The sequence below is a fragment of the Harpia harpyja genome, chromosome 1, assembly GCF_026419915.1.
Source record: "Harpia harpyja isolate bHarHar1 chromosome 1, bHarHar1 primary haplotype, whole genome shotgun sequence".
Classification (NCBI taxonomy): domain Eukaryota; kingdom Metazoa; phylum Chordata; class Aves; order Accipitriformes; family Accipitridae; genus Harpia; species Harpia harpyja.
Window position 1 is genome coordinate 108,236,582 of NC_068940.1, and position 24,291 is coordinate 108,260,872.

The 24,291-nt window shown below is 43.8% G+C and overlaps 1 protein-coding gene across 5 annotated transcripts in view; it reads right to left on the reverse strand.

The window, feature by feature from the left end:
- The window catches only part of SCAP (SREBF chaperone), a 68,872-nt gene that overhangs the window by 16,797 nt on the left and 27,784 nt on the right, over positions 1–24,291 (reverse strand). For all 5 annotated transcript variants that reach the window (XM_052809114.1, XM_052809104.1, XM_052809133.1 and 2 more), the window contains 8 exons: positions 18,270–18,399; positions 16,308–16,465; positions 12,322–12,542; positions 10,035–10,140; positions 8,887–9,059; positions 8,061–8,187; positions 3,392–3,504; positions 2,406–2,500 (listed from right to left, as the gene is read on the reverse strand). In XM_052809114.1, the coding sequence (XP_052665074.1) occupies positions 2,406–2,500; positions 3,392–3,504; positions 8,061–8,187; positions 8,887–9,059; positions 10,035–10,140; positions 12,322–12,542; positions 16,308–16,465; positions 18,270–18,399 (1,123 nt within the window). The remainder of the gene's footprint in view (positions 1–2,405; positions 2,501–3,391; positions 3,505–8,060; positions 8,188–8,886; positions 9,060–10,034; positions 10,141–12,321; positions 12,543–16,307; positions 16,466–18,269; positions 18,400–24,291) is intronic.

Here is a 24,291-nt window from a genome sequence, read left to right on the forward strand (position 1 = left end):
CCTCTTCTGTTATTCCCTATACCAGATAGCACCCGAACAACCCCAGCACTGCACTGCTCCCTCTGACAGCCTGGAGCAAAGGTCCCTGCCAGATTTACACAGCCTGGCTCTCTTTCTGCCAGATTCCTTGGACTCTGCAACGTGAGTACAGAACGTTATCTGTACAGTGTCCTTCATTCTCAGGGACGAAGATAAGGGGCATACACCAGATTCCAGCAGAGCAGCCGTCAGTCTTTAACAGACAGCATCCCTGCGAGATTCTTCCTCTGGAGAAAGCAAGCATTCAAGGAAAGACAGGATCACATGGAGGGCAGAGAGTGGATGTCATCACATATGTCAAAACACTGTAATAAACAGGAGTACTCTAACAGAGATAACATGGGGGTGGGGGCTTGGCATTACTTTTCCCCATGGCTCTACTGACACTGTTATATGGCTCTGCCCCATCCCTTTTATCACACTCCTTTATCTCCTGTAATCAGTGCACCCTGCAAGCTCCTCTACAGCAGAGTGCAACAAGAAAGTGAACTGTCCCAGCGGTATCCACACGACAGGGCTGCTGGCACTACGCTCGCTTCACAGATACTGTCAGGCTTCACTTTCTGAGGTCCAGCAGTGCAGCAATGAAACAGAGGCCAAAAGGTGCTAATATACCGTATGAATGAGCCCAATTTAGACCTAAAGGATGGGTCGTGCCAGTGTTTGAGCTGAGCAATCTCTGCAATCAGCTTCAAATAAAAAAAATTAGGCCACAATAGGTGGCTGGCTGTAGCCTGGGGAATTCTACTGTAGCTCCTCTCTTGCTCAGGAACTGTGAAGTTCAGCCTGCCATGCTCCAGTCCAACCTGAATGTTTAATCTTCTTAGATTATAATACGCTTTAATCTGCAGTCTCTACTGGTGAGTCCTCGATGATAAAGCAAGGATATACACTACCCACCCCTCTTCATGCAGGTCACATGTGGCCAGCGAGCACCTAGCGAGGGCCCAGAGTAGCCTCCAACTATGTTGATGCTGGGGTGCTCCTGCCTTCGCTTGCTGACTGCACCTGCTAGAAATTTCCAGAGACAACAGGCTGACACCTCCCTGAAGTCTGGCTGCAGAGGTGCTAAGGATTGGTGATGAGGATTTCTCTAGGCAGTACTTCTGTTCATGTAGCTCACCAGGAACAAGTCCTGCTTGGTCAAGGGTCAGAAATCAAATGGTGTCAGCTTCCTGATACAGCTCAGCAAGCACAGTCCTGAAAAAGGGACTGTGCAGCACAAAAAGTAACACACTGCGAGGCAGAAGACCTTGATGCTATTTTCAGTGCAACACAGATCCAATGACGTGACCCCTGACAGAGCATTCTACCTTGAGGTTTCAGTTTACCCACCCGTAACACAGAGATAGTGATATCTGTGGCTGTAAAAACTTACAGATTTGTCAATCTGGTGAAAGAGCCCCAGACAGACTGTCCACCCTAATTCTCAAAGCAGATATTCTGCTGTAGGGTTTTGTTTTTCCCTTCCATCCACTTAGAAGGTGGATTAGCCAGCTCAGAAAAAGGCTTTAAAGTTGGAATAAAGGCATCCCCACAGCAAAGGCACTGGGCAGTGTTAAGTTCTGTGATGGGAAGCTTATTTCCATAAACACAAGGAGCATGGACGGTCGGTTGGGAGGGAAATGAGCCCCTGCTCCAGCTCCTCCCAGGGCTGTCACAGCAAAGCGATCAGTCCTATGGTCCGGGGGTGACAGCCATCACAATGAGTCAATGAGAGAGGCTCTCCAAACCCATGGGTCCTGTAGAAGCCCGTGTGTCTGCAGTGCCAGCGACTGAAACGAGCAGGGTCTAAGCACCAGCAACTGGAATGGGGACCACAGGGCACAGGAGTCCATGTGTCTGGGTCACCAGCAACTGGAGCACGTCAGAGTATGCGTGTCAGTGTGTCATCACTAGTGACTACTGAGCCAGACAGCTGGTGAGCAGGGTGAGTGGCTTGGGAGCGAGGTATGTGTGTGTCCCTGAGTGAGAGTTGGAGGAGCTGGTTACCAGACGGATCAGTGACTCCAGACCAACTGCCCGAGGGACTGTGGGGCTGGGGGGTGACTGAGAGACTCGCTTGCACGTGGGTGTGTGTGTAAGGCAACTGGGGAGAGCAAGGATCTAGGGCCAACTACTGGATGAACTGAATGTGTAAGCCCAGCTACTGGAAGGATCCCGGCTGGGGAGACCAGAGATCCAGGGGCAGCTGCTGGACAGAAGGCCAGCTCCTGGAAGGATCCACATTGTATAGATGTATATGTTTCCCACTAACAGACTCTTAACCCAGTCAGCTAAAGAGGGGAGGGGAACGTTGCACACTGCATTCCTGCAGTGCCTACAAGCTTCTGTCCTTCAAACTCAAACTGATCAGCCATACTCACCTGGATGGCTGGGACAAGGGTGAAATACCCGATCAAGATGATCCCAAGCTCTGTCGCCATATTCTTCATAATTGACCAGCTTTCATTACTCAAGCCTGGAGAAAGAATGTGCAAAGACAGGTAAAAGGAGACTGTTCACTAGTGGACAGACATGAGCACAGCAAATTTCCCTTCTTTAAAATTAGGCATCTATAGACAACAGGCAAAAAAAGTTACTTTCACACTAAAATTCATCTGACCTATTTTGAATATGTAAGTCTAAGAATTGGACTGTGGAGGCCCAATGTCTTTATTAGCAGGATTATCATTAACTACAAAGGGAGCTCAGGATGACTCTCTCAGCTCACAAAACTGTCATGATTTCAGCAGTTGGAGGGTACTGCACAGGGCAATACAGAGATTCAGAAGTGTAAAGGACCGTTGAGTCCTGTTTTCGATCTAGGATACAAACCACTTGTATTTTTAAAACTAGGTAGATTTTTCTAGGCATCACTCAAGAATCTCTCTTCCCTGATGTTTAGAAACATCTTTTCAGTTTGCAAACTCCATTTATCCATGGTTTGAGCACACTCAAATCCTTATGCAGGTACAGAGCGTATCTATAATAGAGAAGATAATTTTGTCACAGACTCAGCAGAACTTCATGAGACCTGTGGACTGCACTTATGATATTCATGACATGAGAGGACAAGGTGCTAAATATCTATACCAGGAGATACAGCTCTCCCTCACTAACACTTTTTTAAACTTGTTTAGCCAATGCTTCAGTCAACAATCTTAAAGAGCAGTGCCCACAATTACAGGCTTATATTAGTTCTTGGAATTAACAAGACCAGTACAAAAAGACTGACAGAATACAATTCACATTCAACACACACAGTCCTTGTTTCCTTCATAGACCAGAATTAAGATCATTCCCCATCTCCCACTCCTTGGGTTACCCTAATTTTCTCTCTCTTAACAGTTTTCCAGAGCAGGCTGCATACCTTGGGCAATGCGTAGCTTCACTTCCAGGTCAACAGGTGTAGAGACAACTGACTTGGTGAGAACCAACACGTTCTCTAGGCCAATCACTACAACCAAGTATGGAAATATTTCTCTAGAGAAAACAGAACCAGAACTGAGAATGAGATCCTTGGTGAAAAAGCAAGGAAGAACGCAAGTTAAGCAGCAAACACACATCCTAGAGTCAAGGCAAGGAAACACTATCCAGTGCTCTTAGCCAAATCCCTTCTCACACAATATGACTCTGTGATGAGGTAAGGGTTCTGTATTTCATCTGCTTTGGAGAGATATTAACATTTTTGCAAAGCTGTGTGATTTTCTGGAAAATGGCCGTTGTAGACCACCACTAAATTAGTCTTAATGCTTCCCAGGGTTGGGACAGTGCCCCTCAAAGAGTCTCTCCAGTATCTAGTACAAAGAGGTGCAAATCAAAAAGATGGACTTCTAACACCACTGCAATAGACTCAGTAATAATTAGTCAGCAAGAGAGCATTACAACAAGAGGGTAGGGAGCATGTCCGACCATCAGCAGTGAAAATCCTGATAAATCACAGCTCAGCATTACATTAAACAAAACTTACAAAAAAAAATTCTCAGGTCAAGAGCATGGGCAGTGCCTGGTTCAGATACCCAGTGGACAAAAGCTTCCACACCTTGCAACTGCTGTAAGCAACTCAGTCTTGGGCAGTGAAGGAGACACCTGAAGGGACTTCTCTTGGTGGAAGGAGATAAATTAACATGCATGGAGCTCTGTTCCCCAGTACACCAGGTAGCTCAGAAGCCACAATACTGAGAACAGCGTGAAATGTACATATGCTTTGTACATAAATAAACTAAATCCTGCCAGGGATAGTGTCTACCCAAGAGTCAAGAAAACACACTGAAATGGATTTCCCCTTCAGAATACATGCACGCAGAAAAGTAAGACTACCCAAGGTCACTACCATGAATTCATTCAACTCTTTTTCTCACCCCTAAATTTTTTTCTCTCTTTTGAACTACTTGCAGTCCAGATCAGAGAGAAAAAGCTGTTCCGTGCCAGAACGTGGTAGATAGTAAATCCCTTCACTTCCCTCCAGATATACTTAAGCAAAAATACTAAAGCTTTCATTGTGGAGGGTAATGGATTTGGGCTGTGCTGGTACGTATGGATCAGAAAGGAGAATGTGTGTTCATGCATGCACGCTCACCCTTTGGCATATCACTAACAGCCAAGGCAGGTAAACAACAGGGTTTCAGAAGAACACCTCCTGCTTTCTGTCATTACCTGCCATAACCCCCAAGGACCACCTTCCCAAATGCTCTTTTCGATTGCCTATGGCCATCTGACATGGGCTTCAACAACGTTTGCAGACATACAGCTGTCAGCAGCCTGTACCTTACAAGCTCAGCTGGGGAAAAACATCTGTCTGGAACCACTGCTAACTCAGCTACTTCATTCCAATTGATTCCTTGAACAAACAGCAAGCTGAAACAGCAAGAGCTCCACTGAAAGCCAGATTACGAAAAAACCCCAAAACCAAAAAACAAACTCCACACACCCTTCTCCAGGTAACCTAACCAAATTTTAGCTCTAACGATTGTGCAACACATTGGTCCCTTCACCTCCTGTCCAAAAGCTGCGCAGGCAGTGAATTTCCATAGCGAGTGAAAAAAACACAAATATATATAAGCCTCCCATGGGCAACTTCCTGTTAATGTCAAAGAACCCAAAATCTAGCAAGTACAACTCAGTCCTGCCTTTATTTAAGCATTTTCAGTTCATAACCTGTGTCACTCCTCCAAGCAGGACCTTAGGACAGGAGACAGATGTGAGAAAAGCTCCTTCTAAGCCTTAGGGATGGATATCTCTAAATAAAGACAATGCAACAAACATGAGGAAGAGCTCTGCTGCCCGGCACAGCACAGCACCATCCTGCAGAGCATGTTATTTGCAAGGGTACGCTCTCGCAGAGTCGTTGCAGAGTCCTGTCCTTATGCACAGTCCTGCAAAATAGGCAGGGGGTCCAGCACCATTTCCAGATAAGCTGCAGTAAGCCTGCAGAAGGCAGTACAAATAGGGAAGAGAAAACTCATAATTCTCTCAGCAACTATGTCCTACTTAAACTGTAGCTTCTACTGCAGAAGATAATTAACTAATAGTCCCAGGTTATGAGTTTCAGTAGTCCTTGAAGAGTCAGCAGTTTCATGTTAAATGACCAGCAGTTTAAAAGCAATGAGATATTAGCTTTTCTTGAAGAGTAATGCGACTCTGCAGGACAAACACAAGCTGTTCACATCCTGCAACTCCAAAACCTCAGTTCATTTGTCCCCACTCAGAGTGAGGAAGATGGCAAGAGATCCTCGTTATATTTTCTGCCATACAGTGCCAAGCACTGAGAAAGAGCTTACAAGAGGAAGAGGAAGAGCAAGGGGAGATGCTGTATCATGTCCATCTACTGAAACACTTACACTTCACTTACCACTTTGATGCCAGAAGGTGCTGCATCATAGCATGGTCAAGCATCCCAGAGAGTCAACAGAAACAGCACTGTTAACTCATAAAGAAAACAGATCTTCTCTGACTCCATATATACTTGTGAACAGACACAACCTCTGGTTTATCCAAAATATTTGGAAGATTTAAGAATATATCACATCAGCCTCTCATCTAAAATGAAAATCTTCACATTTGAGCTAGTCAGTTTAGGACTTTTTTTATAGGCAACAAGGACTTTTTTTATAGGCAACAATCCAGGCACTCTCCTCGACTTGACTGTTTATTCTTTCTTAAATCCTGCGTAGATCATGTCACCTATTTCCACTTAGTTTTCTTTTCTGGAAAATAGACTAATGCCTACCTCACCTACAATCATTTTACTTCATTATAAAAGCTGATTGATAATGATTAAGGTCCAGTTTATATAACATATCTGTAGCAAGCAAAAACTGATCTCTAAGCAACAAACTTTATTTTAATACCTTACAAAAACCAGTGAGGGAAAAAGGCTTATCATAAATACAGGTACCATTAAAAACAAACACACCCACATCTGAAAGGCTCTGCTGTAAACAAAACAGATAAAAAAAGGCTGAAAGTCAGATCAAAGTTTAACCAGATTCTGCACCCTACGCTGGCCAAATCCTAGCACGTTGCCACTGGTACGTGACGCACCAAGAACACTCTGTCCCCAGTGGGGAATCGGGTAACTAGAGGGAAAGTGCTCTGGCAGACACTGGGGAATCAGGAAAAAGTCACTCACCAAAAATAAAAAAAACCTCAGTGTCATCAGACCCCATCACCACAGACTCCAAGGGTCTTCCATCTAATCAGACATAATTTATAAAGTATTGCAAGAATTAAGTTTCAACCCCAAAGGAAACTGTCCATGCAATCATTTTAAGGCAAAGAAATTTTGCTGGAAAACTATTTTTAGAAATAAGGACCGAATTAACCCTTTCCATCCTTTAGGAGGAATAACTAGATGAGTTTAGCCCTTCTGTGTGACAACAGTATGGGTGATAGTATACAAAGGCCTTGGTCATTGCAATAACCAAAACTGTTCCCTTGGATTCCTCCCATGTATCTGCATTCAAATATTGCCTTTTTTCTTGCATTAAAATTACAAACTCCCAGTGGATCCTATCTGTTTTATTTGTACAGCTCACAGAATAACGTGGTCTTGATCCATAATTAAGGTTCCAAGGCATCACAGCAGTAAAACCAGAAACAACAAATATTTCATTTTCTGAAGTCAATTACTCATAGCTCTTATAGGCTTCCAGGAGAGGAATTCCTCCAGCTAGGTCTGGCTCCTGGGAAACTATCACCAGCATTGAGGAGTCTCCCTCACGGGTCAGACTTTTTATTGTTCCTGTGGTGTACAGCTGCAAGAAGGAGATGGGAAGAAGAATGACAGATACTTCCTTAACTACTTAGGAAAGGTATCTGAAAATTGAAAGAAAGATTCTGAACTGAACTTTAATTAATGAGAAATGAAGAGCGTGTAGAACTCAGGTAGGTGAGGTGCCAGTTAGAGCTTTCTCAGGGGTTTTCAGCTTGACACAAATATAACGCATAGTAGTAACCACATCAAAAGTCCCAAACGCCAACTCTAGCATGCACAGGAACCCCAGTTAAAAGAAGAGCTGACAACTATCAGTGATGGGTACAAAGTCACCCAGGTAGCCTCCCAGGCACAAACACCACGGGTGAGTTCTGCCAGCTTCAAGGATTTTTCTAAGTAAAATGTAATGAACCTCCGTCAGCCAGAGAAAAGGTAACAAGCCCTTCTGGCTGCTACAACAGGTCACTGCAGGAGGAAGGTATGTGAGAGCCTACCTAGCTGCCAGGAAATCAAGTTATGAATAAGATGTTGTCCCAACAATTTGTTCTGCTTTAGGCAGAAAGAGCCAACTGCTAAGCAATAAGGCATCTCCAGGAAGACTGGGACCCAGTCAGGTCTATTTGCTGGCCAGCAGAGAAACACATAGCCTTTCAGCCCAGGAGAGCATCTGATAATAATTTTGCAGAGCAGTATGGAAAATAATATCACATAAGCTTATTTGAAAAATACTAGATCTTAAAGATTAAGCATTTAACAGCTGTTTTCAAATTATTTCCCCTCCATCTACCCTTCTTTAGGAAGAGGTTTGGTGCTGGAAACATACCCTCCATTAAGAGTAGGTGTCAAACCAAACAGCGTGCACAGCCCAACGGACATGAGCAGAGAGCTGAGCACCGTCACGACTGCTGCCAGTGCCAGACCCCATTTCGATTTCACCATGTCAATCTTCCCTGAAAAATAGAATGCAAAGTCTCAGTTACCAAGCAAAAGAAAAAGACAATAAAAAATCAAGAAGGGATCCTCATCCTGACTTATTTCAGCAGGTAGCTTAATACCCTGCAACCCAGAAGTAATGGTACTTCAGTCTCAATGTCTGAAATGCAGCTCCCAGATGCCCCCAGTACGTAAGAGGTACTGTAACAAGGTTGAGACAGAGGACAATGTATGGCTTGCAGCTCAAACTAGTTCCAGTACAGCACTGTTGAGGCATGAAAAAAGGAACTTACTTAAATGTGGCTAGTAAGGTCTAAAACCACCTGCTTAGAACATGTACTTGATCTGTCTGACAACAAATTAGTCTCTCTAAATTGGAAAAAATGCCATTACTATGGCATTTAAAGCTGCTGAAGACAGAAAACACCTCAGAAGATATCACAAGGAATAACACCACACTGGCTAAAAGGGACAAATTAGCAGAAATCAGATAAACAGGACTACTAATTCTCTACATGACAGTTCAGGGTAAAATTTCAATACCACCTTTCCTGCTGCAAGAGGAGGGAACTGCAGGGCTATGGACAGGAGTCTCTCTTATCTGTAGCCAGGGAAAGGGACTGCACCACTGGTCCCTTACTTATATTCTGCTAGCAGGTGTACTGGTGGCTTATTAGCTTGCTCTCCCCTCAAGGCTCTCCACCCCACAAACCTACGTGTGGAGAAGTAGATGTAAGCGAAGAGTATAATGTAGGTGGTGACAAGGGGTATCAGCTCAGCAATGCCAATCTCTTCCTTGAAGTGGACATGAACGATGTTCTCCTCTCGCAGCGTGCAGTTAGGGCTGGGATGCAGCAGCTTGAGGCGAGAGCGGAGGCTGCTGAGGAACCTGAGGTGAAAAGCAAGCAGGAGGATGTCACCTCTACTGTACCCAACAACCAGCACACAATTCCAAGGAGGAGCTCGGCTGGGTACAGAACAAGTAGGAAGAAGCTCCATAGATTCACACAGACTTACAAAGCACGGTTCTCTCTAGGCCTGACTCCTAAGTCCATTCCTCTGTGGCCCAAACCATATTTGTCACATCTGTACTGTGGCAATCTCACTGGCTTTGATTTCTATGAAGATTCAAAGACAGCTGTGAAGACTCAGCAAAACTATTTAAAGCAAGGGCTCATCATCCAAAATCTTGGCCCTGGGGAACAGAATATGCTGCAGTCTCAAACATCCCCTGAATTTTACATAAGTACAGCTGATGAAAGCTGCTACATGACAGTCCTTGAGGCTGACGGGTTCTTGCATGGGCAGCAACAGAACAAGTTTTAACTACGGTGCTGCCAATTCTGTCCTAGGCATCCCTTGGGGAATTCTGTGCAGTACTGAGCAGAGCATTTAGTCCTCAGATCCACTCAATCCAAGCCAGCTTTGCCAACACTGCCAAAGGGGTTTCACAGTTGGTACCAATTGAATTAGTGCTTACTGGAAAGCAAACCACTCTATGTACAAGGAACTGGGTCAAAACAGACCTATTGGGCCTTGGCTGCAACAATGACAGCTCTGTGTGCAGATGAAGCCATTGTCAGAGGAACTCCCACTGGCAGCTTTGAGTATTATATATACCTTTTTTAAAAAGAAACTGAGAACTGATAGTATTTTATTTCCTGAAAACACAGCAAGTTTTCTCCCCAAAACAGCACCCCGTTTTTCTATAGCATGTTCAGAAGATCCTAAAATACTCTAAAACATGAGAAAATGGAGATTAAAGAAAACCATAACAACAATCACAGTAGAGAAAACAGCAAACTTGCCAAGAATTGAACAAGGGATCCCTAACATCGAAACAGCACAGCTAAAAGCTCCTTACCTGGAATCATATCGCTGGAGACCCAGTGTGACAGTGTATGATACCACTCGCTTCCTATTATAGAGGTTCACCCCGCTGTACTTCCCAGGGAGTCCAAACAACAGATCTGCAAAAACACAGTATAAATGAAGCATTAGGGTAACAACAAAATAAACGGGATACAAGAGGTGTTCATAGTGAGGAATGCTGAATGAGAACTACTGTTCTTATAGGAAGCACTTTCTCAGTGCTCTGGTGAGACCTTATCAATGTGGGTAAATACCTGATGCAGGGGAGTAAAGAAGATGGAGCACCTCTTCTCAGTGATGCCCAGTGACAGGACAAGAGGCAATGGGCAGAAATTAAAACATGGGAGATTCCCTTTAAACACCTTTCTTCCTGTGGGGAAGCTGTCTGTCCTCATCTTCTTCTTCCTGACTGGGCAGTCTACAGCAGACAAGGTCTGCCCTCTAATTCTAACCCATAAGCTCTCAACTAGCTCATCACCCATTCCCAAGCAAAGCTCCAAGCGTTCCCACTGCTCACTCACACAAAGGACAACTCCTCGCCCCCCAGCGCATCCTTCCTGAAGAGCCTGTGTCTACCCACAGCAGCGCTCCAGTACAGCGAGCTACCCCATGCTATCTCTGTGAGCTGGATGAGGTTGTAGCCCTCCAACTGCACACACCTCTAATTCGTCCTGTTTGCTCCCCATGCTCTGTGTGTTAGTGTACAGGCACGTCAAGTGGGCACCCAATTTGTCCTTCAACAGAGGAGACAGGCATTATCTTTAAGGATGCAGCCAAAGAAAACCTTGGACACTTGTTTTTGTGCATGTCAGTGTGTGATCTGAACCAGAGGTTCTAGGAAGACTTTGCATTGCAAGGGACTATTGACGTCTCTTCTGTTAATCCTGCATGCTAAAATGCAGACTTAAAAAAAAAATATGCATGATGATGAACACTGCCACTGTTCTCAGGAATTCCCAGGATACTGTGGACTTCTATCTCATTTGCGAATGAGCTCTCAAAGAGAGGCTCCATGTGCTCCAAACCACAGTGTGCACATGTGCTGGATGCTCAAAAAATAACCTTTAAAACAAACTTACTTTAGGGTTACAAAACCCCTTTTCAGACATGTCATATTATAGGGTTCCTGACATCTACAAAGTCCCTTTAAAACCAAAGGAACAGCATTTCCTCTGGCCTTATGGAACCACTAAACAGTATGACCCCAGACATGGTCAGAGGGTTTTTTTTTTTAATTAAGAGATAAAAATACTTTTATGATATCCAGTGTCAACTCGGGCTATACACAAGCAACTATCAGTGAACACACAAGAGGGAGCAGGATGAATGTACATTTATCTGTGACAATGAGGCAGCCTTTGAGTAAGACAGACAATAGCATGAGGGAAAAAGATAGGCTAGAGCATATGTACAGTAAGAGGAACAAAAAGACTTTGACAAGTGACCTGCTATTTTTACACCTACAGAAAAGAGTCTGACTGAGTGGAATTATTCACTTTCCACAAATACAGAACTGAGTTCAAATACAGATATAAAATGAGAGATGACATATATTTGGTAGCTTTGTTTCAGATGCTGTGAGTAACAAAATGCCACCCAATTTGGTAATATTGGCAATCTAGATGTTGGAATACCAAGGACAAAATGCAAGCTGTAGGCATTTTTGTCCTGGTTTCAGCTGGGATAGAGTTAACTGTCTTCCTAGTAGCTGGTACAGTGCTATGTTTTGAGTTCAGAGCGAAGAATGTTGATAACACTGATGTTTTCAGTTGTTGCTCAGTAGTGTTTAGACTAATGTCAAGGATTTTTCAGCTTCTCATGCCCAGCCAGTGAGAAAGCTGGAGGGGCACAAGAAGTTGGCACTGGACACAGCCAGGGCACCTGACCCAAACTGGCCAACGGTGTATTCCATACCATGTGACGTCCCATCCAGTACAGAAACGGGGAAGTGGGGGGGCAGGGTTTCGCCGCTCGGGGGACTGGCTGGGTGTCGGTCGGCGGGTGGTGAGCAATTGCACTGCGTATCATTTGTACATTCCAATCCTTTCATTATTGCTGTTGTCATTTTATTAGTGTTATCATTATCATTATTAGTTTCTTCTTTTCTGTTCTATTAAACCGTTCTTATCTCAACCCACGGGTTTTGCTTCTTTTCCCGATTTTCTCCCCCATCCCACTGGGTGGGGGGGAGTGAGTGAGCGGCTGCGTGGTGTTTAGTTGCTGGCTGGGGTTAAACCACGACAATTTTTCACAGCTTCTTTGGCACTTCAGCATCTTACCTTTGAGAGTAGCTGATGTTTGTAATGTCTTTGGTTCATGCTGGTGGATGGTTTTGATGATATCTGGGTCAGCATTAAATCGCTCTCGGTCATTCTGCCAGAAGTTCCCTGGAGACAGTAACAGACAGCCGTGTTCGGGGAGCAGATTCCGCAGCTTCTTGAGGCCAGGCAGAAGATCCGTTACCTGAAGGCAAACTTCCTCCAAGCTTTTGACACCAGAACTGAAATGCAAACAAAAGTTAGACACTGCTGTTGCATGTTGCAACTCTCACGAACAAAGGCAAAGCTGCCGAGATGAATACCCCAAGGACCTGCGTCACCATGTTACTGCTCTTGTCCTTCATAACTAAGGATCAAGAGCCTCAGGCCATAGACCAGGATCTCACTGTAACTGGCGTGCAGACTCCAGAACCCCATTATCATTTCTCTGCATACTGTCTGGCCACACAGCTTTCACTTTTCACCCATCCTAGGTGCCACAATTTTCAGTTCCACATTTAAGATACCTCCAGTCTACAGGGAAACTGTCTCCCTGGAATTCTTCTTCAAAGAACTTAAACTTGTCTGCATACTTCTTTCCACATATGCAATGGGACATTTTACAGAAATCTTTATTAGCCTTCCTGAGGTGGATTATTTAAGGTGTACAGAGTGCTCTAAAATGTACAAAGGATTCAGTATCCGCAACTGTGCAAAATGTTTTCAGAATTCCTCTGCATTGTATGGAAAAGAAAATGCCTTACAGGTTCAGGAATTAATAGAGGAGTAACTGGTACAAAATGGAACTTGTGTTTGTTTCCGAACTTCATTTTAACACAATTACATAATCTTTATCAACTAGTAATTCAAGCAAGAATCAACTTGGGCTTACAATAGGATCTGACTGCGAAGGTTTAGTGAGAAAACCTGTCAGCATACTATTTGGCTAGAGAAGGAACAGCTGCTGGTCCAAAAGAGAACACTTCCCTCAGCATGATATGGGCAACTGGTGGTATTTGCACAGGAAGAGTAAATTTAACAAAGGCTAAGTTAAGATACAAGAGGCCAGTCTTCCCTGGCTCCAGCCTCACAGATTACAGAGAAGGTAGCTTCAGAAGACAAATCAGTTAGGGTCCTATTGTAAAATGTCTTCTCTAGAGGAGTTTTTTTTCTATAATGACTACAAAGAGCAAACACAGAAACCAATGATGACTGGAGTTATGCCTTTGTGAAAACGCCCTCCACAATCTATATCCTGTCACTGTGTGGTAAGATAACCAGAAAAGTCACAGCTATCAAAAGAAAGTATTAGAAAATATGCTCGAAAATACTGTGTTTATAGGAACAAAAGCTTTCTGAAAGATAATTTAAAGGAACTGATGCAGTGATGCCTCCGATGATAGCTCCAGGAAGGGTATTGTTTTGCATTTCAGCTTCAGCTAACTCTGAAACATAACAGTGATAACAGTTCATACTGCAGATAAGCCTATGTACATTCTTATCTGTGAAGCAAAAGGACACAGCTAATGTCCCTACCAGTATGTTGTGGAGGCAGAGCGATACCAAAAAACATGCACTGGAGCAAACCACAAATTTCAGGTCACTTCTGACTTTTTACAAATGATGAGTTTCAGCAAGCTTACAGCTGATGAAAACATAATCACCTTGTGTTTCCTATCCAGTTGTCAATAATCTTCAGCTCCTTCTGTACTTCAGTATAAAAGAATGCCTTTTTTTGTATTAAGAAAATCAGCTGCACTTAACTTTGATACTGACAAAAGCAACTGACAACAAGGAACTTCATAATGACTTTTGAGGTAATTTCAGAATTTATCTCAAAGTTAGATGTTTCCTGAAATATCTGAGTCCGTCACCAAAATGGGAGCCCTTATCCCAAGGTTTAGGTCTAAGTGCTTAAGTCTTTTTCTTCTGGTGACTTTCTAAGTTTAATTTTGCTTCCATTCTGCATCACTGTTCATCAAGGGCAACACCAAGGTGAGATAAAGAGAAGACAACACACGTCCTGGGAGCAAGTTGCTTCTAACTTGTAATTGGCAAGTATATACAAATTACTATCTAAAGTTACACATATGATAAAGGAGGAGATGAATTAAAAACATAGAAAGAATGTCAGTGCCAAGGCTTTGTGAGCTGGTAGGAAAGAGCTCCATATTTAACAGCATAAACGGCATTTCTAAAAAACTACCACAGAGAGAGCAGGCAGCTAGCTTGCAGGGAATAGTTTAAAAAAAAGGACAAATCATCTGGTAGAGTAGTAAAGTGGACACTCTCAAAAATGAAGCAATGAAGGATGCTGTCAAGGAAGTATGAACAAGCAGTAAATCTTCCCTACCCATGTGAGTTAGAGGACAAAGAATGAAGAAAGCTCCTGGCTGAAAAGCTAGGAGATGATCAAAGACTCTAATCTCACCATTTTTCACTACACTTGGCTTGTTCTCAGCATCATTATTCTCACTAAACATAGACAAGTAGGGAAGCATTTCTGTCCTTAGAAAGTAAACCCAGCCAAGGCCAAGAACTTGACCACAGTTAAAAACTTAGAACCCAAAGGAAAACTTATTTAAAAAAAGAACAGAGGCAAGTTAATGTATATAAAATGCTGCCTTAGTTTACAAAGAGAGAATATGCCAAACTAATCTGAGTGGTCTTTTCTTTAAAATGCCTGACTTCTCAGATGGGGAAAGCACAGCAGATCTCACCTACTTGGGCCCCATAAAGCTTTTGATGCAGCACCACACAGAAAATGATTTAGTTCACAGGAAGGACACAAAAATTAGCACAAAAATTGTGATGCAGTAAAGAATGAGGTTAACAGGAAAATGGTCATGGAGCTGCTGAAAGGGGGACCACCAGTATTGAGGAAAACAAAGTGGAATTTCTCACAAACAGCTCAGAGAATCAGGATTATTATATACTTTTATTAATAGCCTTGGAATAAGATATAGGTACATCTGCCAATGACACAAAATGAAGAAATACTGTTAATACAGAACAGGAACAGAATATCTGAAATGGATGATGTGAGGCTTGGAATAAATTTAACTCCCTTTCTATTAACAGTACAAAGGGCAAGACCATGCACTTGAGGACAAAAAGGAGTTTCTGCTATAAGGTGGGAGCCCATCAGCTGGAACTGACAGAGAGGGACATGGAGACGTTAACCAATCACTTCATAATGTGTAAAATTGATGTGACTGGCCATGAAAAAGGGACCTGCAACCTCACTATATTTCAGGAAAGGCATTTCCATGGAAAATAACACACAAATGAGACTTCTCTGAGAATACTGTGTACAGTTCTAATCTCCCACGTTCAGGAATGATACACTAACAACAATGCCAAGAGGAGCAACCAGGATGACAAACTGAATACAGAGCCATCTTACCAGAGTAAGCCAAGAGCTTCATATGTTTACCTTAACAAACAAGGATTTGGGGTGGGGAGTACAAGTTCTCCCTGTAAATATCTGGAAGCAGAGGAAAGCTATTTTTGTACAAAGACTGTGTCAGGACAAAAACAAGCAGGTATCAACTTGTCCTAAATATAGCTGAAATGGCAAGTCAGGAGAAGGTTCCTGACCACATAAAATTCTGGAAGAGCTTCACAATAGGCATGGTGGGGTCAGATGAACATGCTTTAATATGAAGCTTGGATGCTTAGGAAGGGATTATATGATGCTGCTATCTGCTGTAACAGGTATAACCTTGGAGGCCCCCTCCAGACCTCTCTGCCTAGGACTCTGACTGGAAGGTTCCTGACAATTATCTGTGACTAGAGGACAGACAAGTTCTCTAGCACAAAAGCTAAACTGCTCTACGTGCAGGATGGATATGATGTCACTTGTTAGCAGTGATGTCTCGTTTTCTTTTAATTTTGAGAATCTTACAAATTCAAAGCTAATAATCAGAGGCAGTAATTTAGAAGATGAGCATGTAGAACAGTGGGTCGGTCTGCCTTCCACGCAAACGTTAATGAACAGTAATTACCTGTCTCTCAGGGCATGGTTTCTAATCTCCTCCACTAGCTGGAAGACACGGGAGAGGGGTGAACGAAATACATCAACAGCAAGGAAGTTCTTCTGCCATGGGGAGACGGTAGCTTTCACAAAGATCTGTTGAATGTAGGCCACAGGAGCACCAACATACTGTGGGGAAAACCAGAGGGAGAATGAAAACACACGGTGAGTGGGAAGCTGCTTAGCAGAATTAGACCACAGCTTGGCAACCTTTCAGGAAGGAGTTTGCCAGACTATATTTTCCTTTCCCAAATTAGAGGTGAAACATGACAGTACTAACCTAGCAAGAACAAAAAGAGTCTGTTTCTCAAAGAGGCAAAATGCCACTGACCATTTTGGCATCCGTCTATTGCGCTTCTTTGTGAGGCAGAAGCTCCTAGCTCCTGCTGAATTTGGTACTGGAATGAAAGGCAGGAGCAGGGACTCGCTGCCTCTCACAGATGCCTCTCACAACACTGTGGTTCCCCCAACCTGTGCTGATTCTGCTGTGTGACATTTAAATCTTCCTGGTCGCTGTGCCCAGGCTGCTGACCCTGCTCTGGGGACTGCAGCGCTGACATGCTGTGGCAGCCAGAACTTTTGTGCTCTATTAGCTGAACTAGGCAACAAAGCAGAAGGCAAGATTTAATCAGCCAGTAGCAGCCCGAGTTAACAGCATAGCGCAAAAAGCTCTCAGTGGCACCAGGGAGTGTAGAAGGCAGCAAATTATTTCAATAACAGTGAGAAAAGCACACATGGAGAGAGTAGAGAGCTGGAGACATCAAAAGCATTAAGCCAACAGGTAACTTCTAGTTAAGAGAGACCCTGGAATGAAAAAGAACAATGCCGGTTACAAAGGCTGATTTTAGAATTGTTTCCTGATTTCCTGGACCAGGTTATCAGCCTTCTTGGAAAGCATCAGGGTTCCAGTTTGCTCATGCAAAAAAAAAAAGTTAATTCCGTACCCTTAACATAAGGCTCATTTACCTGCATGATACTTACCAGTCAATTAAAAAACAAAACAAAACAAAACCAAAACCCACCTCTAGATTATACTCAATTCACCAAGTTCTTCAAGCATCCCTACACTCCCTAGATCACACTGTAGTAGCTACCTCCACAGCCAGAATCTGTGGCTGCCTAAATTCTAATTCAAATGAAAAACTCTTGATTGTGACCTTAAGAAAAAAGCTTATGTCTTGGAGGCGAAGCCTAGACTACCTACACCATCAGAAAAAACCCTACTAGCTGCAATATTTTAAAGCCAAAAGAGAGAAAATTGTAAGCGCTGAGGAGCTGGACAGTCTGTCTTCCACCTCCAGGCGAGACAGGCATTCCCATTCTGATAGCTAGTTAATGATCTTCAACAGATAAGCTGGTTGATAGCCAGAATCCAGATCCCTTCAGAGAGAGGTTGACAACACCAAACCCACCATCGTAACTACTGGTAGCGTCTCCACAGACAGTTACAGCAGTAAAGGCTGACTAAATCCTACTCTCACCCTCCAGAGGAGGCCAAGGGCAGGTGTGTGAAGTGGTGTGTGTCAGCAGGAGGCTTGTCCTGCTGTTCTAGGGAAACTGCATGCCTTCGTATGACATTAGGAAACTGGGGCCTGTTATTCCAGAACTCATCATTAAACTTATTTAAAACCTAATAATGCTTTAAAAAGCGCACTACTTGCCTTAGATAAAGTTGTCCTTGAAAAGCGGGCTCTTAAACAGCATTTCAGAGCTTTTAACTCTTCCAAATGCCTAGCATCGTTTTTTCTGATAGAACAAGACTAATACAAGACAAATACAGCCTAAACTTAGCAGTTACACAAAGCAACACATCTCCAGAAATATTTTCTGTTGATTACAGTAAAGTGTAGGTAACACAGCAGGGATGTTTCATGATCCCATCGACCCCCCACACACACTCAGCACACCCAGCCACCCCCGGTGCAGGACTCACCCAGTCGGGACGTTCGCTGAGATCCCCTTGCTGCAGACCCGCGTCTGGAGAGGGTGGAGAGTAATCCTTCACAGGGGTGCTGTACTCCACAGGTCCTGTTCCAGGCAGTGGCAGCTTCAGCAGCGGGTAACTATGATTAAGACATAAGCAAGAAACATCATGCTTTGGTTTTAACTAGGCTTTTAGACAGTCTCCAAGAAGAGCTCAAAAAATGAACGGGTCATGAAAAATGAGCCCGCTTCAGCTAAATCCAACCTCTGCAGGACAGGAGACACAGCTGCAATACAAGAGGGCATTAGCTCTCATAGGAACTGTTGGATGTGTTTCCTCAACACAAGAGATAATTGGTCTTTTTCCCTTGGAAAGGGCTAACTAAAAGTCCTGGGAGAAAAAGAAGGGTAGTTCTTGCAGGACCTCACCTGAATTACTCTCCATCACCTGAAAGTTAGTAGTGCTAAAAACATTAAGTACAGCCATATCCCAACTATTCTGTAGCCAGCACAAAAATGAGACATACATTGTATTCAGATGGCTGCTTTCCTGACCCAAACCCTGTACTAATCACCTAATTTTCCACATTAAGATTTAAACTCTTGCCAGTATTTGTCATTAACTTCATTGGTCCTCAAAGGGCTTTTAAGTAGCAATAAGACACCAAAAGAGCTATGAAATATTTATATTCTTGCCCCTTTGCTACTACAATCTTCAGATGATTGTAGCAGCTACCCCACAACAAACACTTCAAACTATTTGAAAGCTGAGGTATTGAGGTTTCAGAGAGTTTAGAATATTGTTTTTAGCTCCAGAGGTTCTCAGAACTGGTGGAAAAAGCAAGACTGCTGTTACAGAGATAACCAACCAACAAACTGCAATTGTCAGCACCAAAATGAACCAGAGAATATAACTTCTTTTTGTTGTCTGATGCACGACTATCTATCAGGCCTTAAATTTCTGACATATTTTCCTGTTTATAGCTGAACTTTTCTTGCAATATTGCCAGAATAAATATAAAGGCCTTGGAATTGTTTTCATGCAATACTCTGCCCACATCGTTAGGGATTAGCTTGAATCATCAAAGGCTATGGAGGGGACAAGCAACAGCTAAAGACAAGGCTTCAGAATAAAGAACACAACAAAAGGCTGAAAAAGAACAACAAAATCAGAAGCAAAGCTTGTCAGATTCGCTATTTTATTAGTCTGACAAAAATACAACATCTAATTATTATCATTTCATTGTGCAATGGGAGGGAAGAGAAAAAGGAATAATAAAATCCGGTCATAATACATGAGAGGTGAAAATGCCCAATAAAAGCCACAATCTGGAGACGCAGCACAGCCTCTTTTCTCTCACAAGCAGCAATCAGTTTTAGTCCTTCTAAACGACACGTAGCACCTGCTTGTCACAAATGATCTGCTGAAAACAAAAGCCCATGGGAGATACATACAGCAATCACCCTGCGTCTGACTGAGATGGAGATACACATAAATTAAAATAATAAAATCAAGTATATGTGATAAACAAAGCAGAATGAGTTGAACAGGTGACCGAGGAAGAGTGATTTTTTCACTAAATTATTTTGATGTTGATGCCCGAGTGTGTCCAGAAATTGAAGGAAAACACTTTAGATTCATGCTACATGCTTACCCAGAGGTGGATTTCCCTGTGCAATCACCTGTCAGTTTTAAGGAGTCAGAACAATAATCTTTTACAGAACTTAACTCATTTTAAATTAGGGGTGCTGAATCTAAACAGCCAGTGCATTGCAGGAGTTACAACAGGACAGCCTGAGGCTGGTTTTGCCTCACCAGCACCAGTGGAGCAGCTCAGGCTTCAGAAGTGATCTTGCCACTTCTCTGGTTGAAGGTTCATCTCTAGGACCAGGCTATTGTCAGATACGCCGAAACAAGCAGCGCCTGCTGCTGCACCTGATCGGGAAGCCTCGATATCCAGAAGCTGCGGGAAATGCTGAGAGCAGTGCAGCTGATGGTCGGATCTCCACAGTCCACGGTGAAGACCTGACCACTGCCAGAGGTCACAGCTATGGCACCAAGTAAAGGGTGATGGAAACACTGAGCTCTTCCGGATGCTGAACACTTCACAAGTACTTTTTCCCAGTTTAGCAAGATTCAGCTGGCCCTGCACACAATCCTACCTTGAAAATTCTTTCAACTCTTGCTGTCTTTCAAAGCAAAACTGCCCCAAATCCTGGCAGAGGTGTAATGGATTATTTTTCACTTCCTGAAGACCTGCTGGGATGCAAGGATTTTGCCCTCTTACTAATTGCTAGGTAGGGAAAACTCTTTTCTGTAGCCAGAGATGAAAGTCCTTTCAGTGGGTGCAGTGAGCTCTGCCTACAGAAGCAATAAATGGCCACCCCCCAGGAAGATGACTGCATCCTCCCTTCATCCCAGTCACCCACATCTAGCCTATGGAACAAGTAGCCACCCTTCCTCATCCTGCTCATTCCATATAGCACCCCTAAATCCAGCATGAGCAGGGGGGTTGGACCAGATGACCTCCAGAGGCGCTTGCCAGCCTGACCAGCCTGTGCTACCGCAGCTAGTCCAGTGGAGGCCACCAAAATAGTGATGTGGCAGGAGAACATGGTACAAAAGGAGATAGTGGGTTAACTGGACTCATCCAGCCTGGAGAAGAGCGAGGAGGGAATCTAAAATGCAGTCTTCAGCATGGTGAAGGTGACCCCAGACTTGTTTCAGGGTTGCACAGGGAAAGGACACAAGCTGCAGCAAGGGAAATTCCAATCAGATGTAAGGAAAAAATTCTTCACAATGACAGCAGTCAAACACTGGAAAAGGGACCAGAGCATCATGAGAGATATCCAGAAGTCAACCAGATAGGGCTCCGAGCCTAATTTTGGGGTTGGTGCTGCTTCAAGCAGTGACCTCCAGACATCACAGACCCCTCCCATGTGGAAGGGATCTCTGGAGGGCTCCAGTGCAAACTCCTGCTCAAACCAGGACCAACAAAAGCAGGTTGCTCAGAGCCATGTCCTGTCTGGGTTTGCGTATCTCCAAGGACTGAGGTTCCACAGCCTCTCTCAGCACTTATTCTAGTATTAGATAACCCTCATAACAAACACTTTTTTTCCTTGGATCTATTCAGAATTTCCCATCTGTCCATCGCCTCTTGTCCTTCCACCGTGTACCCTGAGAAGAATCTGCCTCCACCTTCTCTACACCCTCCCAATAAGTAGTTGTAGGCCAGCAGTAAGATCACTACTTAGAGCTGAAGATACTCAGTCTCCTCAGCCTTTCCTCCTCCATGGTAGTCTACAGCTGCCCACTCCGACAGCTCTGCTGGATGTGCTCCAGCATGTCAATGCCTTCCTCATACTGCAGAGCCCCAGAGTGGATGCTGGACTGTGGTTTCACAAAGGCCAGAGGAAAGACCTTCCCCTTAACCCTGCTGGCTACCCTTGCTAGTCCAGCCCAGGACGCAGTTGGCCTTTCTGCTGCAAGGACACGCTGCCTGACTCATATCCAATTTGTCCTTTGCTGCAAAGCTACTTTCCAGCCTGTCCTGCTCCAGGAGCTTACTCCATCCCAGGTGCAGGACTCTGCATTTGCCTTTTTGCCTTTGCTGAGCTTCCCGAGGCTCCTGTCAGTCCATCTTCCCAACCCATCAAAGTGTCTCTGAATGGCAATCGTGCTCTCCACCATACTGACTGCTCTCCCCCAGCTGGCATGATCTGCAAACTTGGTGAGTGCACGCTCTGCTCCCTCATCCAGGTCATTAACAGCGATGTTAAGCAGACCTCACCCCTGTTCGTGGATTAGGGGGTTAAAATGAACTGCTGGCAGAGCTGTGGGAGTAGCAACTTGCAGCAGAGGGACAGGAGAAGAGTTGGGAAAGGTGAATGACCTAAATTTCCACAGCTGTCTGCAAAATAACAACCTGGCCATAACCATAGATGTTTTGTCAGTATTGAGTGTGTCACATCAAGCAATTCTGGATTCTGTTATGCCCTTTCTGTGCTCGAGGCCACAATGAAAGGCCTTAACACACCAGCTTACATACCACAGAAGCATGGAAAAAAAAGTGTTTCTATGTTTTAAAAAAACTAGCCTCTGGAGATGGTTGTCAGTTGCTCCACCACGTTGGTTCTCAGCCACTAGTATATTTACATCTGAATAAAACCCCTTCATCAGCAAGAAACATGCCTGTTGCCAGAATGGAGAGGAGATGTGTGTCAACTCCTCTACTATTGAACGATTTCCCCCTACATATGTACCTGCTGTTCACAACAGCCTTGGCATTAGCTACGGAAGCTACCTGAGAAGTTGGGAAGGAGGAAAGGTCATCTAAACAACGGCAATCTGTACACAGCTTCCAGCTGGCTCAGGGTTACACGAGGCCTTGGAGAAAGACGCAAGACAGGACAGGCTGCCTGATGGCAGCTAATAGGAAGGTTAGCTGAGAATTCAGTATTTGTTTTTCCTGTTGTTAAAAAAAAAAGTTTAATTTTCCGTCAAGGGGATGAAGCGAACCACTCCCATCCTGAAGTGCAAGCCACCTCCCAAAATACAGGACATAGCAACTCACAGCTCCCTAATGGCTATTTTTAAATGACCAAGGGTTTTTCTTTTTGTTTCATTGGTTTTTGTTTCTCAAGTTAGGATTTTCAAACTTGTCCAAAAAATTTGAAAGTACATGCAAATGCAATAGAGGAAAGAGTAAATGGCATTTCTTGGAAGACTCAAGGGCAACAAAAGGAGGGGAAGAACAAAAGGAAAATTTCTGGTGGAAGAAAGAAAATAAAATCTGGAGATGTCTGTGCGCTGCTGAGGACTATATCCTACTGCAGCTGTCGGCAAACCAAGGCAACCGAGACTCCCATATTCCACCGTCCTCTTCAGGCCTGTGGTCAGGGTAGATCTGTTGATATCTAAATCAACTTCAGCATTTACCTGCAATTTGATTAGATTATGAATATGGAACAGGATTTATGCTGTAGGAAAAGATGTGTATGCCCCCTCCAATCCGTATTTTTAATCCATCCCTACAGCAGGCAAGGAAGAAGAAAGCAGCATCTAACACTGCAGTTACTCAAACCGTTTGCCTCTTGCTCATGTGATACAAAACAGTGTTAGATTTTCTCTATCCATTCTCAAGTTTTCTGCAGGTCACACTGATGGGCTCCTTCAGCTTCCTTTACACTTCCAAGCCGCTCAGTCAACAAAAGCCATGTTGCCAAGTAACACATAATTCTTTTCATTTCCCTATAAGCGAATGAGTCCTAATCCTAATACTCATCACTGCTAAAGACAGTGAGGCATAACACTTCTCAGTCATGGCTCTACTCTTATTGGTTATGACCTTCATCAGGAGCAAGAGCTTTTGTCTTTGGTGATATTGTCTTCATATTTTGAAAGAGCATTGATTTAGATTAGATATTAGGAAGAAATTCTTCACTGTGAGGGTGGTGAGGCACTGGAACAGGTTGCCCAGAGAAGCTGTGGATGCCCCATCCCTGGAAGTGTTCAAGGCCAGGTTGGATGGGGCTTTGAGCAACCTGGTGTAGTAGAAGGTGTCCCTACCCATGGCAGGGGAGTTGGAACTAGATGATCCTTAAGGTGCCTTCCAACCCAAACCATTCTAGGATTCTATTCTATATTTTACTGAGACTAGAAGAGCTGTGGCAGCTGCAGTATTAGAAGACACTGATGTGCACCCATCAGGAACAGGACGTCCTAGCAGATTGTCTGGCACACAAAAAAAATGCTAGAACTATTTTTTATTATAATCCCCATTTTCAGCAACTATCTTCAGAGAAAAGGCCCCACAGGAAATCCACGTGTAAAAGATTTAAATAAAAGGTTAAAACAGACCCTGTTGTCTGTACACACCCATGTTTAGCTCCTATAGTCCTTATTGCAACATGATCTAGATAGTGTAGATTGCTCATGGTATTGTGTGGCAGCAGAGCTCAGGAACAAGACCTACTATTAGGACTCTTTTCAAAAGGTCCCTCATCTTGAGCCAACTACAACATAAATATAT